The sequence below is a fragment of the Cebidichthys violaceus genome, unplaced genomic scaffold (assembly GCF_023349555.1).
Source record: "Cebidichthys violaceus isolate CVI_PGR_0920_01 unplaced genomic scaffold, fCebVio1.0.p SCAF_6, whole genome shotgun sequence".
Taxonomy (NCBI): Eukaryota; Metazoa; Chordata; class Actinopteri; order Perciformes; family Stichaeidae; genus Cebidichthys; species Cebidichthys violaceus.
The window spans coordinates 1,646,911-1,664,983 of record NW_027176816.1 but is presented as its reverse complement, the minus strand read 5'-3'; the positions used below and the strand labels follow the sequence as shown (position 1 = coordinate 1,664,983).

At 41.4% G+C, this 18,073-nt stretch overlaps 1 protein-coding gene across 3 annotated transcripts in view; it reads left to right on the top strand.

Moving 5' to 3' along the window:
- The first annotated feature begins 2,580 nt into the window (after nt 1-2,580).
- The window catches only part of LOC137889275 (arf-GAP with coiled-coil, ANK repeat and PH domain-containing protein 3-like), a 64,956-nt gene continuing 49,463 nt past the window's right edge, over nt 2,581-18,073 (top strand). For all 3 annotated transcript variants that reach the window (XM_068733054.1, XM_068733055.1, XM_068733053.1), the window contains exon 1: nt 2,581-2,754. In XM_068733054.1, coding sequence (XP_068589155.1) covers nt 2,708-2,754 — 47 coding nt within the window. In that variant the 5' untranslated portion in view covers nt 2,581-2,707. The remainder of the gene's footprint in view (nt 2,755-18,073) is intronic.

Below are 18,073 nucleotides of genomic sequence, written 5' to 3'. Positions count from 1 at the left end.
ACAATTCATGCTAAAGGAAAACATAAATGTCTGTACCTATGATTTAATGTGCTGCTGCAATGGAATCTAGAACGGTATACATTATGTTTCAAAGTCTGCTCTGAAGTTTCTCCAGTAGTCTGCACTTTCAGATCAGCCAACTGCTGACTCAACACTTTCATAAAGAAGCAGAAAGTGCTTTCATCTCAGATTAGGTAAAGGAACCAGGGAGAAACAGAGAGGAAGAGGGGGGCAGGGTGTGGAGAAAAAGACTGAGGTGCCGTTTTAGCCCCCACAGCAGTAAGACAAAGCAGAGTTTACCATGGTCACCATATCAGTTCAGGGTGTTTGCATGCTAACATTTGCATATTAGCACAAAACACAAAGTAGGCCTGCAGCTGATGTTGACCTGAATGTCATCGGTTTTGTAGGTATTTGGTTATGAACCAAACTATTGGACAGATATTGGACAACATTTTTGTCCTGATGAAATGTCAGAGGATCACTGACGCTATCGCAATTCATCCTGAGCGGAACATGAACCCATGCACCCATTTTCATGGCAATCCATCAAGCAGCTGTTGAGACATATTTCTCTCAGCACTAAATATCATCCTCATGGTGGCACTAGAGGAAAAGTAAGGGGATCACCAATATCAGTAGGTTGCATCGGGGAACCATGGATGTCTCTATAACATTTCACGGCAATCCATCCCGTAGACATTGAGATGTTTTGGTCCCGACCAAAATGGTTGACCAACCGACTGACATCGCCATCCCTTGAGCCACGGCACAAGCATTTTAACACAACAAACCACTCCAACAGCTGTATTTTTCCTCTGAGATTCAGTTATGTCAGACACCTCTGCTGACTGCTGAGAGTGGATGAGATCATCTCCATTCTTGGCCTGAGCCGCAGCCTTTTTAAAGCCGGGATCGGAAGGAACAATGACGCTCCATGAATGCCTGCAGTGAAATCCCAAGCAGGAGCTCTTTCTCCAAGCTTTCCCATTTCCTGTGAATTAATAATAGCCTTGCTGTAGGAAATTGATGCACTTAAGATACCCTCATTTAAATGTGGCATGGGAAAGTAGATAGATATAGCAACCCTCTGACGTGTTGAAGGTTTCTTTAAAGTGTTTAAGAATCAAGCAAAAGTTTCAGAGTCAGGCTTTTACATTAATTACATTTTCACAGCTTTCCCAACAGTAAAACAGGATGATCTGATATGGAAAACATACCATACTGTATGAGAGGTGTGACAAATATGAGAGGGATGAATTTGACAGCGTCTCTATGAAGAAATCAAAGTGAAGCCATGTGGGCGTCTGTTATTCACTGCATTGAGTTAACACACCAGATAATATAACATATCTTCATCACACTTCTCTAATGAGTATGTAGCTGGAAAAAATTTAAATGATTTAGTCTCTTCTTTGAAAATGCAAAGAACAACAGAAATGAGAGTGACTGGTTATCAGCACAACAAACTAACATATTTTTAACTGAACTCGCTGAAACTTTTCTTTTTGCTGTCTCAATAGAAAACAATGAAAAACGACGACCTACATGAGATTATTGCACATGTATTCATTCAAATTAGATGGAACGTGACGTCAGCGTTCTACTCATACCTCATGCAGAGGGCTGAACACGTGTTGCTTTCAAATGCTTTCAGAAATCTTAAAGTTTCACGAGTTGTGTGCGAAACGACACTGTGTGCAGCTGTTAAATGACGGAATTTGATATAATCAGAGGTGGAAAGTAACAAAACACATTTACTCAAGTACTGTGCTTAAGTATAATTTTGAGATACTTCTACTTTACTTGAAAGCATTCATTTTATGTACTTCATACTACTAAATTGAGGAGAATGTACTTTTTACTTTATTTATTTGACGTCTGTTTGTTTTACATGCACAGCTTTATGAACTTATAGAATGATGCAATTCTGTCGAAGTAGTTAAATTAGCCCAACCTCAATCAGCTACAACATTGAAATTCTGTTTACATGATAATGCATCTCACACAATAATATAATACAACAGGCCTAAACAATTTTACAACACTATGACCCATTCTGCACAAGGAGTAGGCCTACGTTTACTATTGATACTTTAAGTACATTTAAAGTACTGTTAATACTTCAGTTCTTTTACATTTGTAGGCTACTGTACAATTATGACTAAGACTTTTAACTGTCACTTGAGTATATTTTTATTGCGGCATTAAAACATTTATCAGCAAATTACTAAAGATGTTAACAGTGGTGGGAAGTAACATTTACTAAATTATAATGTATTATAATAGCTTAAGATGCTAAGAAAAAAACAAGCTGCCCAGCAGTATACAAAAGATTAGTAGAAGTAAAAGTATTCAGTGTAAAGTACAAGTACCTCAAAATTGTACTTAAGTACAATACTGGAATAAATACTACCTTCTCCTCTATAAGAAGCTGAACCGGTGATGTTAACGTCTTCAACTTCTACGCAGTACATCGCATAAAAAAAATCCGAGTTTAGCAGGAGTACGTGAAGGCAGCACAGGGTCCAGGACTGACTGAGGCAGCTCCGGGTCCTCAGAGCGGGACTGAGTGAGAGACTGAACCGCTGCAGGAGCAGGACACGGCGGGAGGAACGGATACTTGCACCTCTCTAAACCTTTACTCTACACCCGGGACATGAAATCCCTATTTTAACCGCGTTAAAAGTTAACTCTCCAGCCCAAAATGACGGTGGATTTTGAAGAATGTATTAAAGATTCACCCCGGTTTAGGTAAGCGCATGACACTAATTTGCTCGTTTTAATTGCTGAACGCAACAATGTATTTGCATACAAGACTTTTGTTACGGGTTTCTGGTATTTCTGTGCGGGTTAATTCACATTATTTATCCCAGACATTGCATGCGAGTGTTGTCTTTTCCCATATGTCTTCTCTGATATGTAGCTTGTTGGACTTCAATCTCAGTGGGATTTTAATATCTTTATCCGATAAATGGTGTCTTTGGTTTCTAATTAGTCTACAGTTCTGGGTCATCAGATTTGTGAGTAATTTCAGCCTGCATGTCAGTGTAGGCATGAGGATGAGCAATGCAGCCGTGTGAGTTGTCACATGGGCAGAGTAGGAGATCAAAGTGTTGTCTGGTGGTTCATTTTTCATCGCTTCTTCCCTTTTTCTTTTATTCATCAGCATCCACTTGACAGTTAAATGGTGTCCAGGAGAACAGTGTAATCAAAAAACATAGTCCAGAATAAATAAAGGTAATGGATGGAGATGTTTTTTCCTGTATTGGTTTCCCTTTTATGGATGAGCTCCTGCTCAAAGGGATGCAGGTCAAACTGGAGCTGCAACTAATTATTTCTCTTTCATTATTGATTCAGCAGTTACTTGCCTGGTCTATAAAATGTCACAAAAAGCGAAAGAATTCACTTCACAATTTGTCTGACTTACAGTCTAAAACCCAAAGCTGTTCAATTTACTTTCATATAAAGCAAAGAAAAACAGTAAATCCCAGATAGGGGAGCTTTAACGATTAGTTGACCTGTGACTTGAACTGTTCCACGATAATATTTATCATTGAAGATTTATACATATTATAAACATCTGTAACCTTTCTTTTATTTTGGGTTACAGGCAGCTTTAATACTTTGTCAAATTGACATGCATTTTTGGGGTATAATAACAAAATGCATAGAAAGTTGGCAAAAATTAAGCAAAATGAACCTGAAGTCCAGCATGAGTATGAAAAGGTTTATGTATTATTATTATTATTATTATTATTGTTATTATATATGGCTTTATTAGATTGTTAACACAGAGGGTTGTTAGCAGCATGTGCAGCTGGTTGAGCTGGAGCTAGTTTGAACTAGTTCCAGTTTGGTAGTTCGGTCCATTGGTTCCCAATCTCAGGGTCAGGCCCATCCAAAGGGTCGCAAGATAAAGCTGAAGGCTCGTGAAATGATTTAGGAAAGAAGCAAGAAAGAAAACAAGTTTCGTTACACAAATTTATATTCATATTTTGGACTTTTATCTAGTCTTTGCTGTTTTTGTGAAATACTGGCTAATTTGCCCTTTTTGGGCCTTGAACAGTTATTTAAAGGAAACCATCAGAGAAGTTAATAAAGAAAATCACTCCTTGGTGAAACTTCTAACACATCTATATCTATATCTCTATATCTATATCTATATCTATATATGATGTCATCACAATATGATTCCACTGAAAGACGATAAATCATCATATTGATTTATTGCCCAGCCCTAGCCCAATTAGACATAGTTTTGTTGTAACAATCTGAAAAGTACCAACAGCTGTCAAATAAACTTAGTGGACTAAAGTACTTTCTTCAGAAATGTAGTGGAGTAGAAGTACAAAGTAGCATAAAATAGAGTAAATACCCCCAAAAGTACACTTAAGATAGTATTTGAGGAAATACTTTCCAACACTGCAGTTGTGTGAGGGCTCCCTGGAGATAAAATCTCTGCTCCCAAATAAATCAAAGACTTCCAGACTTGGCAGCAACACCTTAATGACGGCCATCTGGGTCGGAGAGAGGCACAAGTCAGGAAACGCTGAGTGAAGGGTATTTGCTCTAACCTTCTCCTTCCTTGTTTCACATGCTATAAGCAAGGATCCTCCAAGCTGCATGCTAAGGAGTCATTTAGAGCTCACTGTTTCTTTTTTGTCTCTCATGAATGGGTCGATAAAGTTCTCTCTTATCTGACTGGAGCTGTGCGTGTGGAATGAAAATATGCCTCCCGTCTCACTATCTTGAGAGACGCTCTATGTTCAGTTATTGTGCGCTTTCCCTCCACTTAATGTTGAGAGTGTTTTATTTGCTTCTCAGGATGTTTAACTGACTAGAAGAGATGCTAAAAGAGACAAAGTAAACGCATGTTCTTGGAAGCCACTGAAGCCTGTAACTGCGTTTTTTTTTCAGAGAGCATTCAATTGGGTTCCTTTGTGGCGCTAAAAGCAGCGCTATGTTGCGTTATGTAACAACCCTGGAGGTGGATGCCTGGAAGGAAGCAGCTCGCCCAGAGTGCAGAAAAAAAAAAAAAAGGCTTTTCACTGTGAGGATTAGCATGACATGGCGCTTCCCACATGTGTAAAATAAAGGCAGGAAATCAGTTCCCAGTTCCAGTTCCATGCCACCATGATGAATAACAAGTCCTGTTCAGGGTCGAAAGATCTCTTGAACAAATTGTATCTGTGTTTTGTCTCTATGGACACCACGACTCGGACAGATGTGAGTTGCGCTGATGATGCTCTCCCACATCTGTTTTTGAGAAAGTGGTCTGTGATGATTACACGGCTGCTGTGTTTGTGTTTGCTCCAGCACAACAGTGGCGACACGCAACGTTTGAGCTGTTTTCTCCCCACTGACATGTTAGTTTGAGGTCGCACTCGCATACTGCTGGAGGAAGATACTGAGGCACAGCAACCAGTACCAGTATCTAACTTTGAGCACTTTAAAACACAATATTTATGAAGCGTGTGACTTTTATTTTTCACTCGTTTGTCTAGTGGCGAACTGCTGTAGCTAGCGAGCTAACCATTAGCTCAGTCACAACAGCTATTTACGTTCAATAAAGTTATTAAAGAGGGACAATAAAGCTCTCAATGCTAACAAATGTGCTAATGGTCAGTTAGCTTACAAGACGATGAGGTCACACAGTGTATTCACACGACTTCTCTTGTCTCATAACTGAGTGCAAACCACTCCCCTTTTATTTTAAATAAAAGTAAATGGTACAACATAGCTAATAAGCTAAGCTACTATAGCGTCTCGTGTTTTGGACTCTCTGGCTCTCCGTCTCCTCAGAGCTTGCTATTGGTCCATTGCACAAATTTGCACGTCCAAGTAGGCCTGCATGTCGTGAGGAAAGCCCATTTCATTTCAAGTCCAGGTGTAACCGGGCCTTTAATTCGGTACACTCCATCAGCACGGCATGTTGGATGGCGATTGGACCGTTCTTAACTTGCCTGCCATCAAAATATGCTTATAAAAGTTGTTATTGTTGTGTATTTCTACAAAAGAGATACAATAAGGCACATTACCTGCCGCATTATACTGACTGTGAGCAGGTTTTAGTGCTTTAGTCTTAAAGTTTGGACTCACACTCTTAGAGCTAACGCAGGCATTTAGTAACTACTTTTAGCTTTAGTGTGTTTTCTGATTACAGCTCCTGAACCGCCATGAATGCCTTTAGTATTTATGCTGAACTTGAGAGGATTTTTTTCATGAACACCCTTTTCAACGGTTTCGCGTGGTTTTCAGTAACCTTGCTGGTCCGTTCATGTGTCAGAGCCGTCCTCCAGCAGAATATAACTATTGTCCGGAGAGCTTCTTGCTTCCGCAGAGAGACTCTACTCTCTGCGTCTGAATGGCCCGGGGCAGACAGCCCAGATGATCCTCCCTTCCCATGTGAACAGCTGGGGGGTGGAGAACCGAGGCGAGGCCTTCATGGTGATGGGGTTTGTCATTGAGTCACAGTGCAGAGAGCCCCGACAGGCTGGGAATCCAAGGCCAGTGACCTATGGCGCTCGCTGCTTGTGCGTCTCCAGCGTCTGTGAGAGAATGACTGGTTGGATGGATTTGTGACACAAAGTCAGATGACAGGGTGGGGGGGGGGTCTATGTCAAATTCCGGGAGTTGCCTGGTATGAAGGAATGCAGAACATGGAGTGTCTCGCTTTGCGAAACATGAATTAACTACGCTTGCTTAGTGGGAATATGAGTAGATAATAAGATATTAAGTCTGTAAGTGTTACAGTCAATAAATACTGCATACAGCAGAAATGCATGCAGAGTAAAAAGTTGGGTGATATAGCTGAAAATAGACAACAAAATGCTGCTTTTTGTGATGTTGATAGACAATAATATAATATGGTAAATGTATGAAAAATACATTTATAAAATGGTGAAATGTATATAAAGTGCTTTGAACTGGAATCTGCTTTTTTTGTCCAACCAACCCTCAAAAGAAAATAGCTGGAACCACATTATTTTTTACGTTTTTGCTTGAAAATGTTAAATTATTAACTGATTGTCAGAATAGTTGCAGCTTCATGTTCTGTTAATGGACAAAGCTCTACAAGCCTACAGCACCATATGTATCATTACCACCATTTAACAACAGAAAGCTCTATACAAACTTGTGATTTTCTTAAATATTACACATTGTAAAGATGAAAACAAATTGCATTTTTCCTCAGTTTGACTTTATTACAGTTTGAGCACTTTTAGCACACTGTTATTTTTTGAGTGAACTGGAAAGTACCTGACTCATTTGGTGTCTGGATTTAAAAAAATAATATCGCAAGATGTACTCCCATCTGTTTCCCTCTGTGTGAGAAAAGGAAAGGAATTTATAGAGGTATTACTTTAGCTTCATGACTTCATATTTAATGCATGTTTATTGAGAACGAGGACTCCGGTTTCACATTGGAGTCTGATCCCGCTCATGTATAAAGACCTACACTAGGAAAAGATAATCACACGCATTTTTTATCAATATTGAGATCACGATTATTTATTAAATTTATATTTATATGGTTGGGGCAAAATATGGTTATTGCAGTTTTACATTTAAATAAACAGAGTACTGATTTCACTTCTTTTGCATCAAAATTAGATTGGTCCTTATTCACAGCGCATCTCCTAGAAGCAAAATAAAATTGCACCAAAAACTTGTGAACCAAAATGAGCGATCGGCTGCATTCCGGCTATCTAACAAATCTTTGCATTTAAATAAAGACTTCTTCTACTGAATTCAGTGCATCTTCGTTTTGCCCGTCGGCTTTACGTTGTTCAAAAGAGTAATATACAGTACATTGCTTTTCTACTCTGGACCGTTTCTCGCAGGCTGCCGCTGTAGGGTGCATGCTAGATTCATCATGGTACCAAGAACATCTGCAGTGAGCCCTTAAATGCTCAGAGTCCTGTTTCATTCCAAGCGTCCTGGTTCATCTCGGTTCATCGTTGTGACTTTTGGGAGGTTGGAGGATATTTCTTGCTTTCCTGGAAGATCTGCATCTCCAGCTGCATGGAGCTGGAGGGGATTTCTACTGACTGACTGCGAGGTGTTGTTGCTTCTGCTCTATTTCAGACTGACCTCCTTCCAATCTCGAATCTGTGTCGTTCAGCCAAGAGGGCTCCTCCCAACAAGACTGTGACTTTTGCCGTAAAAACAAACACATTACTGATATCCAGCTGGTCTCCATCACGTCCATCAAGACAAGTGTTCTGTTGCATTAAGGTCTTACCCATAAAGCCTGTGTCCCGTTTTGGCTTTAATGACCTCTGCTTGTGATGTCCGCATCAGACTCATTTAACTCCGCCACCATCTCCCCCACGCTTGTGAGTTTATTCCGCTATTTTAATTTTCATCCGTGTGCTTGATTTAATGAGAAAAGCGCGGCGACGCAGCCCCGCGGGCATTTCCCACCATCTTGTTAAAGGGCCTCCGCGAGCTCCGTGCCCCGCAGCGAACAACTCCAGGTAATGAAAGTGACGGGGATTAAAGCAGCAGCCGTGTAGTTTGATGGCCGCGCCTCTCTAATCAGGGATTGGCCCACATCCGCTCGCGCAGTCTCCGTGGACGGCAAGGTGTCACACCTGGAGGATTACCGTCTGATTTCGGTGTCATCCTGACGTGAAGGACTGCACGCAGATGATACATATAAGGCAATGTGATTTCTTAATCACAGCGTCGGTGCACTCCCACTGAGAAGGCGCTGCGCCATTAGCTGGGAAGGCTTTCATCTCTTTAATATGAGATCGGATGAAGGGCTTTTGCCAGTTGGAGCCTCGGAGCTCGCCACGCTCCAAAGCATGTAGGGCGGCTGCACATAAGATTATCAGAGTGTGTGAAGGGACATGCACTCAGTTGCCAGTTTATTAGCTAAAGCTAATGCAGTCTAATGCAACAGTGCTGCAATAAATCCTCATTCACGACCTTTATAACGTCCTGTTTTTTGTTTGTGAGTGGCGTTGATGCAACTTTAATGATCATTTTGGAGATCATTTATTTAGCCTACTCTCGTTGATAATGGGGTGGACAAAATAATAGAAACACCTGTCAGCAAAGTGAATGATATAACCTGTTGTGTTAGATTGCATTAGTTCTAGCCAGGTGTAGGCCTACCTGATAAACTGGTAACTGAGTGTATGTTTAAACATAAACTCAAGTCTTCAGGGTTAGACCCAAACAGTCTATGGTTAGACTGTTTGGGTCCACTCTCATGTTTTTCCCGCTCAGCGGTTATAAAGGTCTGGCAGAAGTGGACCCTAATGACAAAGCATGGTGGGTCACTGGGTTTAGGCTTTGTCTGCAGGGATGAATGTGCTCAGTCTAATTTATGTGTTTTTTGTACAAATGAATCCGTTCTTGTTCTAGAGCCTCCAGAGATGGCTCATAGGTCCAGGTGTTGTGCAATGCTTGATCAGAACCAGTTTGTGAGACGTGTTGGATGACCGCAAAACGGTCACGTATGAAGGCAGAGTGATGTATGTCACATTCCCCGTCACATTGTGCACTTATTTAACAATGTATGCAACAAAACTACAAAAAAATCCATTTCTTTCCAATAATCTTTTCTTCTTGTGAAGCTAAATATGAAGTGTATTAATGTAAGCTAGGTATAAATCAATCTGCAACCTTTAATAAGGGAGGTGTGTGTGTGGAGCCACATTCCTCTTTAACTCGGTATCGAGCTGTAATCTAAGCCTGGCCCCCTTTTTACCGGTCCAATCAAATTCAAAAGATTTGATCTGATTCCCTCTATTAACACCTTGTACTCCGCTCTTCTATTCTATTTCACAGGGAACAACTCACAGTACAAAAGCTGAAGACACTCAAACTTCTGTTTCACTGGGACTTTAAATATTGGCGTTTTCATTTTCAGTTAAAATAATTTCCCAACAAAACTGTGGTTGTGTCCAAAATCATTCCCTTGTTCACTCATTCACTACTCTAGAAGCTTACAGAAAGCTAACAGACATTTCAGACACAGAATCATTGTTATTGCATTATGGGATTGTACATGCCATCGCATTTGTTTAATTACTGAAAATTGAGGGCACTCCATAGTAAATAAGGAGATGCAGCATATATGAAGGAAAATTATCAATTTAGTGACATCCAAATTTGTCAAATTTAGCGTCACTCCGTTATGTGCTTTCTACTGGTCGACACTTCCCTTTTGAAAGTGTTTTCATTTTTAAAATGATTCGGGTTGTAGAGATGGCAGAACATGAGGTCATGGACATTTTTATTAATTTAGACAGTGCTGCATAATATATTATACTGTGTCTATATTTATATGCTGTATATCCAGGAAGTTAATGGATGATTTGTGTTAATGCAGATTAATCCCTGGAGAGATGCTTTGGGATGCAGAGATGATGTCATCCCTGAGCCTTTTGTGTTGAAGGAGGGGGGGGTTCACTGCATGAGCCCCGGCTGTCCCTCTCATTTCATCTTCATGAATAGCAAGACGTTTCACACACTGCTCACACAAAGAGCCACGAAAAGCAGGGTGCTGCATGCTGACGGCTGCTAATCTGCTTCTGTCGCACATCCTGAGAGGTGACAAAAGCCCTCGATCAGTCAGCGCACAAACGGCAAGAGTGTGAACGGTTTATTAAGTGCGATGAAATCTAATAGCCAGAGCTCAATTTTCCTCTCTTTGAAATCGGCCATCCTGTGTTGCCACAGGTTGCGCATGCTGCGCCGCAGACATTGAATCAGCACTATGGCAACATCCTGAGCCCGAAATGATGTACGAGTTGTAGTAACTTGGCATTAGTATTCCTATCACACAAACCGTGGTGGATGAGACCAGCAATGACTAATGCGAGGCAGGGCACTTAGAAAACAAGGGCTGGGCCAGTGAGGGAAGTATCACACACACACACACACACACACACACACACACACACACACACACACACACACACACACACACACACACACACACACACTGAGCAGATTTTTAACGCTGATAATCCAAGCCTTTTAGTCTTTCATAAGTGAACAAAAAATCGCTCACAACTCAGCATTTGTTTTCACTGGCAGATTGCATTATAGTAATAGAGACCAAACATCTGATTTCAATTCCGTATGGCTGTACATATCAGTTGTCTCGTACTGTTTGGAGGAGAAAATCCACTTTCCCCTTGATAAGTAGGAGTCAGGCTCCAATTTGGCCAAACCTGATCATGTGTTTTATCAAAGACAGGAACATCTAGAAACATAAGAGTTGAAAATGTGTGTGTTGGAGCGTAGCTACAGGTTGCAGGAATACCTCACATTTGGATTAATATCGTCTGTGCACCTTCAACACTTTCTGACCCCGAGCAGAGGGAGTTGAGCCTCAGCTGCAACGTGACTCTCCACGGTGGGCTGACGGTTATGTGAAATGGACTGGGATTCTTAATATAAACAGTCTGAGTAATGTTCCCGGTGGATTATCCATACAATAAAGTAGAGCTGTCAGATGTACAGGAAAGACTTGCGTAACACAGAAGTGGAGTTCTTTCTCTGTACGCAGATCTATTTTTTTTTTTTTCACTTCACAAATGGTTTTGGGAAACGTACTTATTCGCTCTCTGATGGAGGATTAGATAAAATGGTCGATCCGCTCTCACACCTGTCAGTTAAATATGAAGAAACAGATGTTGCTAAGTAGGCAACAGCATTACAGAGCTGCTAGCATGACGGTCTCATTTTTAGCATTTTGGGAATTATACTTTTTGGTCAAAAGTTAGATAAGAGGAATGATACCACCATATATATATATATATATATATATATATATACACACACACACACACACACGCAGTAAATATGACATCACATCTAGCAACTGGTTAACTTAGCTTAGCATAAAAAAACCTTTCAAAAAACTTGAAACTGAGGAAACAAATTGCTAATCTCCGTGAATTGTTTGTTGGACAGTAACTTCCTGGAACCTCAGAGTTCTCAGAGCCAAGAAATAGTCCGGTACATAACAGATAGCTAACAAATTAAATGTATTAATTAGTGAGCTTTAGAGATATTGGTAGGTTGATTATGTTGGCTTTGAACAAGCCAGGCTAGCTGTTTCCAGTCTTTATGCTAAGCTAAGCTAACGGAATGCTGGCTGTAACCTGACAGAACCCAAAAGGGAATTTTAGAAGCAGTCCAGTTGCATAAATGTCAATTCAAAGACCTGATGAGATGCAGAGACTCTTGCTGAAGTGTTTCAGCTCGAGCCAAACATTCCGTTTTATCCTGGGGTTTTATGAATCCGCTTCTTAAACGAACAAAGAGGGGAAAAAGGAGAGAGAATAACAGAAACGACCAGTGTTTCTGGTGAACAAACACAAAGGCAGCTTAACTTTTACAGCTTAGGTCTGTACGTTTGGTAAATTGGCTTCTTTTGGACAATTCAACACAGACTGCACAAACACATTTAACGGACAGAAATTCAAGACGCATTTCCCAAAAAATGTTGCTTCAACTGCTTTGAGAGCCTGGTTTTGTTTGAAATGCATTCATGAGTGTGTGACCTAGAAACATTACGCAGACGTGCATGCTTTAGAAATCAGATTAATCTGTATCAGGTTTTCTCATTAGGGAAGCAGCGTGTTTGGCCTGGACTCTTATTACACTGGCCGCGTTTTACATTCACGATAGAACACTAATTGGAAAATACCCAATTTCCTCAGCGCTATAGCGGCTGCGACTCGTGGCCCATCTCTCAGCTGTGTTTCTAAGACCGTGCTGGAGGAGATTTGCCCTCCAGTCAAAAGCAGCATGTGAGGTGAAGTGTCCTCTCAGTGAGACAGCGGCTGGGCTTGGCTCTTTGGTCATGGCTGTGCGTCATTTGTCAGCAGACTCACAGACAGTATGATCTGTGCTTGGGTCTCACCACTACACTCTTGATAAATAAGATTACACAAGGAAAAAAAGAGAAAAAAAAAGAGAGTTATGACGAACAGACTTCACTGTTTAATGTAATGTCCGTGAAACGCCTCCCCTGATCACCAGGCTTCTTGGAAAGCCGTGATCTTGAGGGGGGGGAAAGTGGCTGGGTAGTGTCCAGGTGTATCAACATCGCCCCACGCTGCATGTCGATCACCCCATGGGTCCGAAAATGGGATAAAAGTGAGGATTTTAACGACGCAGCTGTGTGTTTGTCGTCACCTGAGGTGATATAAAAATGACTCGACGTCCAACATAAATAGTGACAGTGAAGCAGATATAATAGGAAAAATCATTGGTCTCCACAAAGCACCCGTAGCTCCGTCTCTACTCCGTTTTTAAATGCTGAATCACACGTGTACAAGCATCTGTTTTTGATTTGTTCCATCGCTCTCAGTCTCTGCCTCATACTCTCTTCCCCTTTCCAGTCCTCCTTTGCCTTCCTCTGTGTTGCGGGGGCAGACTTCTGGTCGTGGCTGGGCCAGAACCGGGTCTAGGGACAGGCCAGGAAATGCGTCAGTCTGTTGAAATTTTAAAAGCAGGTTCAAAGAAAAGGGCAAAACCCAGGGGAGACGATGTGTGCGAGGAGGTTGCTGACTCTCCCCCGTTATGACAGCCAGACTTGAGTCACAACATAAATTCTATAAACATCTTCCAGCGTTAATGAAACTTCAATGACGGCCCACCGGTGCACACAAGAAGAGACTTTTTCTTCATTTCTTTTTTTCTCTTTTTTGCATGATTGACTTTTGGATAGAGCTGCAACAATTGGTCAATTTATCGCTTAGCTAACTGACAGAAATTCAAAGCATTTGACGGTTCCGAGTCATCAAAGTTGTTCTCATTGTTGTCTCACTGTTTGTTTGTTGTGGTTTTGGGCGAAAAGACCAATGAGCCCTGACTCTGCTTGATTGTTTCTCTCTCACAAAACTGTGTAATCCTGCTCCTTTTCTTTTCTCACTCTTGAGTCCAACATAACTGCTGTAATTCTCCACAGAGTCATTTTCAGTGCCATGTTTCGGCATTGTTAACAAAGAGCAGCCAGCTGTTCCATGCTTCGCTTCTCTGAGCTCTGCCATTTGTTTTTTGGTCAATCAAGTGTCATCACAAAGTTTGTGGACTGACCAAGAAAAATTGGCAAAGAATGGCTGTTATTGTCTTCCTCACTTCGATCCACGTTTAAAGGTCCCATCTCAGGTCGGGGTCCCTGTTTTCCCAGTGTCCTCCCTGGCTTGTTGCGCTTCCTTGCTGAAAGTGTCAGGGTCCGGTTAGCTCTCTACTGGTTGACACAGGAGTCACATCAACATTCAGGTCCATAGCCTGATGGGAAAGGGTCGCAGGTCAACGGAAAAGAGCCCGAGAGTGGCGTCAGGGGCGGGTTTGCTGACTTCAGATCAGAGGAAACACCTGGGGGAAACCCCGAAGGAAGTGACACCTCTCCTCTTCACTTTGACTTGTCTTTCAGTCAGCTGAAACTGACACTGTGACGTTCGCACGATGCCTGAGCAAGCACCAGCTCCACGTGCTGATCTAAACCATGAATCGGCTGTCTGGGCTGCCGTCTCCAAGGCAGTCGTTTTTAATTTTGGGATCAAGTGTAAAACAGCACTTGGAAGTTTTCTTGTTTCGAGCCCGTTCCGAGTGAAAGGGATATCGCCGTAATTCACGTGGAAGCCGCCTGAGCTGTTGTTTCGACGAGCAAACCATCTCTCAAGCTCTCAGACAGGAAAGAGCTTGAATGCTTCACACGTCTGGTATGCCTTTCTAGTGCAAGCCAAGCTGCATGTTTAGCCCACAAAAATGCCGGGAAGACTCCCAGCTCAGCCCCACCACATCACGCCTGTGTCGGGATTTTCACAGAGGGATTTCTGCTATTTCACCAAAATGTCAGAGTGTTACACTGTAGGATTGGCTCACTGTGAGTAGCGCTCTATTCTGCTTGCCGCTTTTTTTTTACCCCGACAGTCTGGTGTGCTGCCCAGAAAAAGGCCGCGAGGAGCTTCACGTCTGTAGGCTTTATTGTCTTCCTCCCTTCAATGGAACATTGTCCAGGCTGCTTCTCACAGCCGAGGCCTCTTCTGGATCCTCTGTGTGTGTGTGTGTGTGTGTGTTCTCTCATACGTCCCAAATATCTTCATTGACATATTTGTGTGTTGCCGTCATCTCGGACCACCCTGAGTTAACATAAACCTGCGCCGCCAGCCGAGACCTCTCATACCGTGACCTTTCTCCCGTTTACTTCCGCCGATCAGCCGCTTCCCTCTCCCCACCCAACTCCTACAATACTGTTGTGACGTCGAACACATCCTCTTGCATACTATGTAATAATAAACACATGATTTGAGACCGTCCATTCAAGTCTGTTTCCCTTGTGATGGTGCACAGGAAGCACTCGCAGACCACACCAATTCAGTTGTTAACTTTTGCCGTGCTGAAAGGGTTAATCTGTGTCACATTTTCTCTACATGACCGTCTTTGTTGGCTCCCTGTCTGAAGTGTCATTCCCCCTTGGGCTGTGCTGGCCTAATTGCACGACTCCCCCCAACTGCCACCATAGCTGATGGGGGATGGATGGAGTTGGCATTGCATTATGCATGGCGTAAACACCCAGCTGGTTTGTGAAAAAGCCCAAATCCAGCCGAATATCAAGGCCTTCTCTGTGCTGTGTGCCAAATTTAACAATCATGCAGCAATCCGACTTTTGTTACCAGAGGCCCGCTCAGTCCAGATTGCTTCGATGTTCAAACCGAAAACAAGACAGGAAGCTAAGTTTGCATCTCAATAACTATTGGATGCAAACATCTTACAAAGACAATCATGTTCTCCAGAGGATGAATCCTACTGTGTTCCTCCTGATCCCAACATTTCATCCAGCAAAACAAGGAGTTTGACAGTTTTGTGTTTTAGTGAAATGCCTTCGACAACAATCGGATTTATTATCGTGAAATGGTCCCCAGAGGATAAACTATAATAGAACTGGGTGATATGGAGAAAATCACAATAGTTTTAACCAAAACACCTTGATATCGATACTGCGACGATATTGTAGCGCTGTTACTCAATGTGAACACTTTTACAAAGATATAACGAGCAACATCAACAAGCAAGAATTTGACATTTTTTTTCTCGCTAAATTACTTTGATGATTAAGCTAGTGTTAAAATTTGCATCAGTTAATCCCTTTGTTTATTGAGTAATTAAATAGCCAGCTAATTGTTTCAGTACTTTAAATGTAAATCCTTTCTGTACGGCCCTTAGGCAGCTCACAGGTTCTTGCTCAAGAAGAGCAGAAAGATCCTGTGGTATATTAGAAAAAAACTAAACAATAATGTGATATTTGGTCAAGTCTAGTTACAGACTGTTGCATCACACCAGCAGTGGTTTATGTTCACACAGATGTTTGATCCATTAAATAAGTGAGGGTGAAAGTAGGATTGTTGTTTCTTCCTGTGTTGATATCAAAGGGGGAGTTGTTGTTTATGCGATTTCCAGAATGACTTCACCGCTGGCCGCATTCCCATTCATTGTCTCTTTTTATGCATTCCAGTTCAGCGTCCAAGAACTTTGCTGACAGCAGGAAGTTCAGAAGGGGAGCGACACATGGCTGCTGCCAAATTCACTGTAAATACTGTACGCTGAAATTGACGGTTGCATTTATAGAAACGTCTGTTTTCTCAGAATACATTGTTTTTATTGTACACAGTAGATTTATCTCATTGTCTGGACTGAGCTCCATCACTTGTTGCTAACTGATCTCTATAATCTCCTCTATCTGGGGTTGTAGTGTTCAGTACAGATTGTGGATGTATTAGCAGCTAATAGAGCTCCAACCACAAAGCTCCCCAGAAGCTGTTAGGAGTGTAGAAAACTGCTCAAGTACACAAACCACTAAACATTGGTGTCCTTCAATGCAGAATTAAATTCACAGTTTTTGGAGAGGACATACAGTCACAGTCTACATTCATATGCCAGGTTGTTTGACTTGTTAACCCTCTTACAGCTGACAGTGTTCATGGTGAAAGTTAAAGCCCTGCAAGAAGAAATACTTTTGTCAATACTTCAAAAAAGAGCCATAAAAGGTGCTTATCTATAGAGGGTAGAATAGTTGTATTCTATTGTAGAATAGTGACGAACAATACAATGATAATCTAAACAGCTCAAAATGCTCTGAAAAGATGCTTGTTCTAAAGGCAACAGGGGAAGATGCACAGTTTTCATTTGCATGTGGGAGGTGTTGCTTTTAGACACTTTGGCTCTTTCATATGACTGTTTTCAGTATTGAGATATATCCAGCTGCCTGACTCCAGAAAGAAAGGCGATATTGTGCAGAAGACGTCTGTTCCACAGCTGACCTGTATTCAAAGCTTTGAGATATTAGTGGAAAGGCTGAGACACGAAAGAAAACCGTCACGGATCTAACGTCAACATTGCAGGAGAAACTTCCTGCCACATTACTGGTTTATAATTGTGCACTTCAAGCATGTGCAATTCTGCTTCAACATTCAGCTAATAACTCCGACTTTACTCGGGTCATGTACCCTCAAATCAATCTGTCTGAGCAGATGCTAAAATTAGATAATCCAGATGTTTTGCCGTTTGTCTGCTGCACAAAATCCCAGAACCAGACGAGTTATAAATGGAAACAATTTTCCTTCTTTTAGACATTTGAAAATAAATCTCAGTGGATGACTTCAGTGGCAAAGAACCTTTTATCATGTTGTAGCTCATGTTGAGATGTGTTTTTGCTAGTGGTTCAACAAGCCCACAGTTAAAAGTAATGAATGATATTTCTATAGTATATGAAGCCATACTATTAAATATGATATCTTTAGTTTAGTATTAGTCTTGCATTAATGTAAGAGCAGGATTTTACTGTTGTAGTTGGTTGAAATGGAGCTCATTTTTAAAACCTATTTCGCATAAAGTAAGCCAGCAAATTATTATTTTCATTTTGAATTAACATTATTATTATTATTAAGTGACACCTTCACAATGTTGATTTGTCCAAACAGTCCAAACCTTGAAATAATTAAAATAACTAATAGAAAAAGAAGCAAATCTTCACATCTGGAACCATGAAAAGGTTTTGAATGAACAATTACTCAAAAAGGGTGCTTATTAG